At 38.6% G+C, this 8925-nt stretch overlaps 1 protein-coding gene across 1 annotated transcript; it reads right to left on the bottom strand.

The window, feature by feature from the left end:
- Positions 1-2496: 2496 nt before the first annotated feature.
- Positions 2497-7768, bottom strand: zgc:77849 (UPF0472 protein C16orf72 homolog). Its single transcript, XM_041982292.1, has 4 exons — positions 7343-7768; positions 5637-5717; positions 5184-5459; positions 2497-5057 (listed from the first exon to the last, which is right to left on the bottom strand). The coding sequence occupies exons 1-4, from the start codon at positions 7536-7538 to the stop codon at positions 4819-4821; spliced, it is 792 nt and encodes a 263-aa protein (XP_041838226.1). The 5' UTR covers positions 7539-7768; the 3' UTR covers positions 2497-4818.
- Positions 7769-8925: the final 1157 nt, after the last annotated feature.

The raw sequence follows: 8925 nt of genomic DNA, 5'->3' as shown, positions 1-8925 counted from the left end.
CACAGTGGATTGTACTCTCACAATTTCTCTTCACACTGTACACCTTAGACACTACAACTCTGAGCCCTGTCATTTTCAGATGACTGCAGTTGTGGTGTGTATTGGTGACTGGTCAGTCAGAAACAATCACCTCATATTGAAAACAAACAAAACAAGAGATGATTGTGGATTTTAGGAGGAACAGGGGTAAACAAAGCACTGTTTATATCCTGGGAGGAGAGGTGTTGATAAATGTCAACAAACAGACTAGACTGGAAATCCAGCATGAAGCCATTTACAAAACAACAGATCAGTCTTTACCTTTTGAGCAAGCTAAGATCCTTAAATGTCTGGACCAACATGTTGCACATCTTTTATAAATCTGTTTGTGGAGAGTGCTTTGCAGCCATCTGTTGGGCCAGGAGCACGAGGTGCTGAACACAATGGACAATTCTTCATAACCTCCACACAACACAACGAAGAAAGAACACTGTGTTCAGTCAGAGGTTTCTATAACAAGGCTGCAGAACAGAAAGGCACAAGAAGTTATTGCTACCAGCAGCAATCACCCTCCAGAACAATATGACTGCATGATGGACAATTATCATAATTATTTATATTTTAAAAAAACAAAAGAAAACTACTATGACATTATGATTCCCCCTCAGGGGATTAATCAAGTATGTTTCATCCTCTTTGGGTACCCCAGCTTCCCCCCACTGTCCAAAGACATGCATGTTAAGTTAATTGGTCACTCCAGATTCTCCCTAGGATGGGTGTGAATGGTTGTTTGTCTTTAGTTGGCCCTGCAATAGACCCGCAACTTGTCGAAGGTGTATCCTGCTAATTGCTGGGATAGGCTCCAGCTCCCCATGACCCCAAGTTGGAGTAAGTGGTATAGAAAATAAATGAATGAATAAATTAATTAATTAAGATAGTTAATGATTAAACAAACACAGATTTATACGGTACGTGGTCCTGAAGAGCAAAGAAAAGAAAACATTTCACCAAAGTCAAGAACAGAAAACAGTCTCATAACTGTGTTTAGTCAGAAGCAAAGGGCACTGCAGCAGGTCTAAATCATTTCCTCTTAGTGTGTACCTCTCCTATCACTGCTTTTAAACTAACGACACATGTCGCTTTCTTTAAGTTGCTGCCAACCACATACTTTGACATAACAGTGACACTGGCTTCTGATTAGAAACCTTCAAAATGGCAGTTAAGACTGAAGGCAGAAAAGGGCCAATCTGGTGCTGCTCTGGGATCTAGACCACCTTCCACTGGGTACAGTTCCAAAAACCACACACAAACACCACACATTCTTTTCACCTTGTTTTGGTTTATACTGTAGATGACTTTACCGATTACAGTTTGAAACCACAATATTTAGACAAATTTTGACTTTTTGCGTTTTAACAAAACAGAAACTGTGTTTTAAAGAGTTTATACAATCTGTGAGATAATCTAGTCCAGATTTGACCCATCTTAGTAGAGTTTTTATCATCTTGACCAGGTTCAGGTTGGTCTGGAGCCCAAAGCTGGCAGTGAAATAGCTGGTTTCATTGTCAGGTTTTAGTAGAGGGTACATCTTAGTTAATTCATTTCCCTTTTCAGAATGATTGTATAAAGTTTGTGTACTCCAGCTGTTGATAAAGATTGTGTAACTGGCAGAACTGTTGAAACATTTTTTTTAAAAGTAAGTTCATTTTTGTGCAGGCTGATATAGTTGGGGCATTTTTAGATACGTAAGTAGTGAAAACAAAAAAATGCATGTGCAGTTTGATAGTTTTGGTGCTATTTATTCAGGGTTTCATATAATATGACACCTATGACTGAGAACACAATCTTCCAAGCAACGATTATATTTTATGTCACTTGAGGTCTGCAGAGCAGTAATCACTTTTCTTTGTGCTCATCAGTGCTATTGCCTAGGTAAAGTAAGAACATAACCACATCTAATTACTCATCAGCTGTCTGCAACTATTTGTCCGCTGCTTGCTTACTACTGCACTGACTCAGACCAACTGACATCTGAAACAGCTGCTAAATTACTGCTATTTAACATATTTCATAAGTTTACAAATAATGCTGGGAAATGCATTTGTCAGACATTAACAACTAAAATTACTTTACAAGCTGACAATGGAAAAAAGAGAAATAAAAAAAGTACTGTAATGAAAATCATAAGTACATTAATCGTAAATATATATAGTTTTCATATGAAGATCTGAATTTCTGGGAAACACACATAATTTCTGATACAAAAAGTTGCCATCTACATATTATCTGTACACTCATTGTCTATGTTTATAGCAGCAACTTTTTTGTACAGAAGCAGAAGCTGAATTAAGTATTTGTCACCCCCAAGTGTCAGTGAAGATAAACTGCACAACGTTCTCAAAATGTTTTTAGTTTGCTGAAAAACTAATAAAAACAGCTGGGAAAGGGTCCACCCCCCAGAAGGCGATGCATATGGCATACAAGAACAAACAAAACAAAAAATTTTAGAAGACTCAGGCAACTTAATGTTATTTTAATTTCAGAATCATTATTGTACAAGAACATCCCCATGGATTAGCACTTTTTACAATATGTACCACATAACAGCACCTACATTATTTACACACATTACACAAGATTGTATCACAAAGCTGTGTGAAATTAGCAAAAACAAATGTTTTGCTGAACTAACACACCCAATAATCCATAAACTGGCTAAACAAAATATAATCTCACAGCCACCAGCCCTACTAATTCACAGATTAATTGGTGCCCGTAATTTTCTATGTTTAAAGCTGAAATCACAAGTGTGTGTTATAAATCTTGAAAATCAAGACATAAAATAATGGCAAGAGTCTATGTTCCTATTCATGTGCCAAAAGTAAACATTAAGCAGGTCAATTAATGCAAGCTTTGAAACTTTTACTGTTGTAATGTTTCATTGACAGAACCAGAGCACAATTAAGTGTATTTGGACGCTGATATGAAAACTATGTGCATTGGTGTTTTGTAAACGTCCCTATAGATACAAGTGTGGTTATAAAATAATAATTATAAATGCAGGACAAAGGTACTTTCTCAGAGAACGCTTAGCGAGAATCGCGTCCATCCTATTCTCCCACTTGTGTGTATGAACTGGACTGAGGTGCTTTGTGATAAAACCCTGGCTTAGACTGCAAAGAGCAACTGAGAAAAAAAAAAAACATAAGTAAAAGATAAAAACAAGCGGGTGAAACATACATAGACACACACACACTCAGTCTGCAATACAACCAGATATACTGTAGCAGCTTTCTTGAAGGCAAAGACATGTACAACACAGTAAGTGGCAGTTCTGCTGTCAGATACACAAACAGAGCTCCAGCAGAATGACACACACGCTGACAATTGCTTTTTAGTGAAGCCCAACAGTCAGTTCAGCCTCCTGAAGAGCCCAGATTTCAGTCCAGCCTGATTTAGCCCACACGCCACTAAAGAGGAAGTGTTTTAGTAGAAAGGGGGGGGGGGAAAGAGAAATGCAAAAAGTAGGCTAGTCTAATTAATCTAATTAAAAATGTGAATCACAAATAAGCAATAACCAATTAAACATTCTGCAGTTTCAAAGGTTTTAAGTGTAGTGTGGTTCACTGCCAAAACTATTGAGGGCAACCAAACAAACAAGGAAGACACATTTTTTAGAAAACATGATTTTACTATGAAGAGGATGAGTGAGAAGTTTTCTGTTAAGATGAGAAATGACAGGTGGGAAATAATGAACGGGCTGAAAATCCAGGCTGATAATCAAGTTTTTCTTTATTGTAACATTGCAACTAAAGCCCCTTTCAGACATGCACTGCTTTCCATTTATGTGGTGGTCACTTACCCTGACGACGTCATGCCAATCACACCACCGGTGCTTTTCTGTAACATATTTGCAACAGCAATCTGACCAGGTCAGACTGAACAACATATAAGCATCCCTTTCATTTGTAAGGTACAAATTTGAAGTGCCGCAGTCACATTAATGGGCTGGCAGCACAGCAGCGGTGGGTCAATTTGAAATCTGATCAGTTGTTTCCAGTAATCTGGCAGATTGTATTGTTGGATTTAGTAGTAAAAAAAACAGCACTGTTCAAACTTTCCTTCTTCATGATTTTACCTACAATTATCAGCTGCAGGACTAATTTTTTTTCTAACGAATATCAATACCATTTAGTGTTTAAGCTGTAGCTACAGCTCCTATTTTTATTTTTGACATCCAGTTTAAACACCATGCTGCTTGATACTCATTGTGATTGCAAAACAGCATGTTTAGATGCACAAACTAACTCTTAAACGACTTATTTATGTTTGTAGCACAGCTCCTAAACTGACACAAAGCACCAAGGGTGGCAATGTCCTCAGGTGAAAGACAAGAACTTTTTGACTTTACACCAACTGTGCCGTTACTGTAATGCAATAAAACCCTCACAACCATAACAATGTTTAATGTGCTTAAATATGTAGAAAAGTGACAATTTCAGCTGATTCCAACCACCGCTGCTGCTATGGTTTACACAATCACTGTACATTTGGCATGCTAATTTGAATAGTTATGGCGCTGTGACTATGTCAGTCACTTTCACAGGTATGTATGTCTTACTGAAGAAGTTAGAAATATTAACAGAAAGTTACCAATGTCTGAATGACTCACTGATATCGCTTTGTCAGATTGAAGAAACCAACAATGCTACACATCTCATGTCTGAAAAGAGCTTGTGGAGGAAGATTTTATTGGCTAGCCAAGGCATCAGTCCCCATCACCTGTCCAATCGGCCACCAAGTAGAGGACAGCAGAGGAATTATTGATGAAAGAAAAGTTCAGAGCATCCTGTTCCGTTTATGAGTGGGTGAGTCTGTGATGACATCACTACAGGGTGCAGAGCCTCGTTTACGACTGGCAGCAGAATCTAAATGAAGTGCCATCTCCTCAGCTATGAAGGTGTTGAGGTCCATGTCATGAAGACCATTCCTACGACGACTGAGGGGCTGGGCAGGGTGAGTTGGGGAACCAGGAGGACCAGAACGAACAGAAATGCTAGCCATGGCACCACTCAGGCCTGGGAAACCAAAGGAAGAAACAAACAAAGAAAGAAGAAAATAAGATAAATTAAGTCACATCAAACTTACATCATAAATAAAACTTCATAACACAGCTTCCCGCTGAATGTGGCATTTTGGCTAACCATGGAGGGCTATGGCCTCTCTGAAGGGCTGCAAGTCAGTCTCGACAGAGTTGTCCGTCTCCGGGGGCGATGACCGACTTGCAGAGACCATGGCAACTTTGGGTGGGGTACGAGCTGTCCGTGGAGGGGGAACTTTGCCACACAAGAAGCTAATCAGGTCTTCTCGTCTGATAGTTCTTCTGCGCTTCTTTACCCATGCAATCACCTCCTTATTTCTGCGCTGATAACCTAAATGGATACCCAGGTCATAGCTCCGCTGGTGGGCTTCCATACTCTCTGATAACACACAAGGTTAGGCCATTTAATTAAGCTGGTTACCAACAATGAAAACCAATTAAACTAGTCTCATTTGCATGCAGTACTTCTAATAGGCCATATCAAATCAAAAAGAAAAAGAAAAAAAAAAAGACGTATTCACAAGACTGGAAATTGTTAAAGTAACATATTACTTGCCTTTGTAAAGATTAGTGACAGCTGTGGCAGCATTCTGGAAGGGCACCCAGAGGGAGAGGCCTTGTTGTTGACATACTCGATCTATGAATGAAATTTAAAAAAAGATACAGTCCAATTGTGAAGATGTCTTTACACTAACACAGTTGCTGCTTAAATTCCTCTATTCCTATGTTCCTTTTCAAGGAGATTAAAAAAAAGGGGTGAAAGACAAAGAAATCCAAGTGCACTTATGGTGTAAGGTGGCTTCTTAAGTTTAGCATTAGCTGGCTTAGGACACACAATGTCATATTTTGACAGTTTGTTTTTTCCAAAACGTAAAAAAAAAAAAAAAAAAAAAAAAACACAACTCAGAGTGGCTGTTAAAAGTGTAAGCTGGTTTGTGCAAACTAGACTTTCAAGTTCTTCAAAAGGTAATAACAAAAACGTATGTAAAGAGCACCGATATAAAGCAGACATGCAGAAGAAAACAATGATTTGATCTGCCATAAGCCTATCCACAAGTATTTGGGTTTAGCCCACCTTCAGTACATTAGTCTGTACTGTTCTTTCACAAGTTTGGTCTTTAAGAACAGAGTGGATGAGATTTAATCTGTTAAGGCCATCTAGAAGGTTTTCCAGGTAATAAATTTCATGTACAGAGAGTTGCTGTTTGTAAGCACAAAATGGGGGGAACCTGTACGCAAAATTAACTGTACGTGCAGGATTCCAATACAAAGTGAGTGATAACGACACTAATAGCCCCTGACATGGGATATTTAAATAATGTTGCAAAAAAGGCAGCTGTAGACAAAAGTCCACCTTAAAATTAGTAAGCCAACTAAGAACATATTACTCTGACTATAAGTTTCTTGTGAAATAAACCCAACCAAAAGTGTTATTTAAATTTCCCGTTAGAAGTGCACAAATTGCTCAGGCTATTTCAGTTTAATAAACAAAACACTTTACTGAATCAAAATGCATTTTACCACGGAAACACTTTAATCCTTTCGCCATTTTGTTCAGCTTATGAACAACAATGCAATCATCAGCAATAATATACGGAACGGTGTCCTTGTCTAAAATGATTCCATGTTCCCACCTTAAAAAAATTACAACGCAACTGCAACATTAACGACAGCGATTGAGCGTAAAAACAGTTATTTTCAGTCTGCAATCGCCTCCCTGAGTATCGCCATTTTGGCAAGCTAGATAACTGTTAGACAAAACATTTATAATGTCGTGTTACGTCCGACATGGAAGATTAAATGTACTGACAATTGCAGTAGTGCACACAAAGTTAGACAGATTAAAAGAAACAAACTGATAGGTATCAATAAGTTTAGCCATATGAAAGTTATTACAGCTCAGGCTGTCGTGAGCCACATTTCACACTCTTGACACGGTGACCGGCTGTTAGCGGTTGCTAGCATTAGCACGTAGCAGGGGGTTAACGTTAGCTTCTTAGCAGCTGAACAGGGTCATGATATCGACAACAGAACGAAGGAAAAATCTGTGTAGTCAGTAAAAAAATGACAAAAGTATTATTACCCTAAATCGACTTAAAGTACATCGATCAATATTATAAAGGAAAAACGCAAATACTAAGGCTATTAGTCTTTACTGTGCCCTTTGTGTCCATCCGCCAATTGACACCCTAAGGATGGGCTTTTATTAGCATTAGCTCGGGCAGTTAGCTTAACTTGAACTTCGGTATGTTAAGAGCATACCTTTGTAGAGCTGTGCCACAGCAGTAGCAGAGTTCTGAAAAAGGTGCCATAGCTTTTGTTGACTTTGTTCTGTCTCCTCTTCGTTGGAATTATCCTGTTCTGCCTCTGCCAAGCACTGCCGTTCCCATTTCGAAAACCAGTGCTCGGGGCCGTGCTCTTGGATTTCGGCTTCTCCCTCCTCCTTCCTCTCCTCCATAGCTAACGTTAGGCGTTAGCTAATAGCTTGCCAGCTAGCCTTCGAGTTAAATATGCGACTCTTGTCTTTCGCACTACGATTATATCCCTTCTAAGTGATATTAGGGCAATACGTTACAAATCTCTAACAAAAATGAAGAAAAGCAAAAGTGCTGTTAGAGCCGCATTGTCAACATTTGTCTGCACCGCTCGCACGCCCAGTGTTATACACACTAAATTAAAGAATGCGAATGACAACACCTAAGAGTTTCTGGAATTCAACCCCTCCCATTTTCTCACTGTAATGAAAAATGATTGGTTGTCTCATTTTTTCTAGGCGGCGCTTACAGCCAAACACGAAGGCTGATTGGACAATGGTAAAAAAAAAAAAAAAAAAAGAAAAGGTCAGAGAAAAACAAAGTTGATCTGACACGAGTCCTCATAACCTGCTATACAGCATTCTGTACAACAGGGGGCACTCTGCCCATTAAAATCCATCCCCAAAATGGTCAAACGTTTAAGGACTCCCTCTCGACACTTCATAGTGTACTTTTACAAGAACCCGGATTGCTGATCCAACAGCGAGTCATGTCATTATACAACATAACGTTGGAAGGATTAGAAACTGCAAAGAAGTTTGGCCTTTTTTTGCAAAAATATTTTATAGTTTCAAACCTTTGAAATATATATATATATACCTTCAAACCTTTGAAGCATAAATGGCTACTGAGGCCAAATACAATCACGGGACATTTCTGGTAAAATCTGCTTTAAGTGGAGTGCTGTTTCCAGCTTCAATGAATCTGAATGTGTTTGGTCTGTTGGGGAATAATCCTTAGTGCCATACATTCTAACGGAATGAATGTATTTTGAAAGACAGAACCATAATTTTATCAGAACCTAGAGGCTTTTTAGTCTGTGAGAAAACAGAGGTTAATAAATAAACTGTTCTCCTTCATGGATATCTGTGCTACTCTTTTGCAAAGACTGCAGAGCTCCATATTCAACTCTGTTTTTTATAAAGAATGCTTCAGGCGATCCTCCAACCCTTTGGCATTTCAGTCTACAACAGCCAACCTCTGCGTTACATTTCCAATGATTTAGTTGTTTTTGGAGTAACTATAATGTTTATGGTAGCCTATGTAATGCATTTACTTTAGCTTTTCTATTTTAATCATGATGCTGCTGAGGCACAATAATTTCCCTTGGAGGGTTATGAAAGGATTTAGCTATCAATAAAACACATACAGGTGAGCAGCAGAAAAGCATACACTATCACCGCCTGTTATCATCACCAATTTACTAAACAGCTTTTGTTGCCTCTTGGTTGTAATTAATTTTACAGTAGAGATTTTGAGGGGAAAGTTCAGTGTCAGAGGGAGTCCAAAGGTCAGATGTGTTATAAGTTA

This window comes from Melanotaenia boesemani, chromosome 4 (assembly GCF_017639745.1).
Source record: "Melanotaenia boesemani isolate fMelBoe1 chromosome 4, fMelBoe1.pri, whole genome shotgun sequence".
Taxonomy (NCBI): Eukaryota; Metazoa; Chordata; class Actinopteri; order Atheriniformes; family Melanotaeniidae; genus Melanotaenia; species Melanotaenia boesemani.
The sequence above is the reverse complement of the archived record's forward strand: the minus strand, read 5'-3'. Positions and strand labels throughout refer to the sequence as shown.

Bases quoted from the DNA above. Each gene is read 5' to 3' on its own strand.
- zgc:77849 (XM_041982292.1), bottom strand. From the start codon at position 7,538: ATGGAGGAGAGGAAGGAGGAGGGAGAAGCCGAAATCCAAGAGCACGGC. The intron at 5,718-7,342 runs GTATGCTCTTAA...TTTCATTCATAG, and splicing joins TGTGGCACAGCTCTACAAAG to ATCGAGTATGTCAACAACAA. The intron at 5,058-5,183 runs GTTAGCCAAAAT...TTGGTTTCCCAG, and splicing joins AGAGGCCATAGCCCTCCATG to GCCTGAGTGGTGCCATGGCT.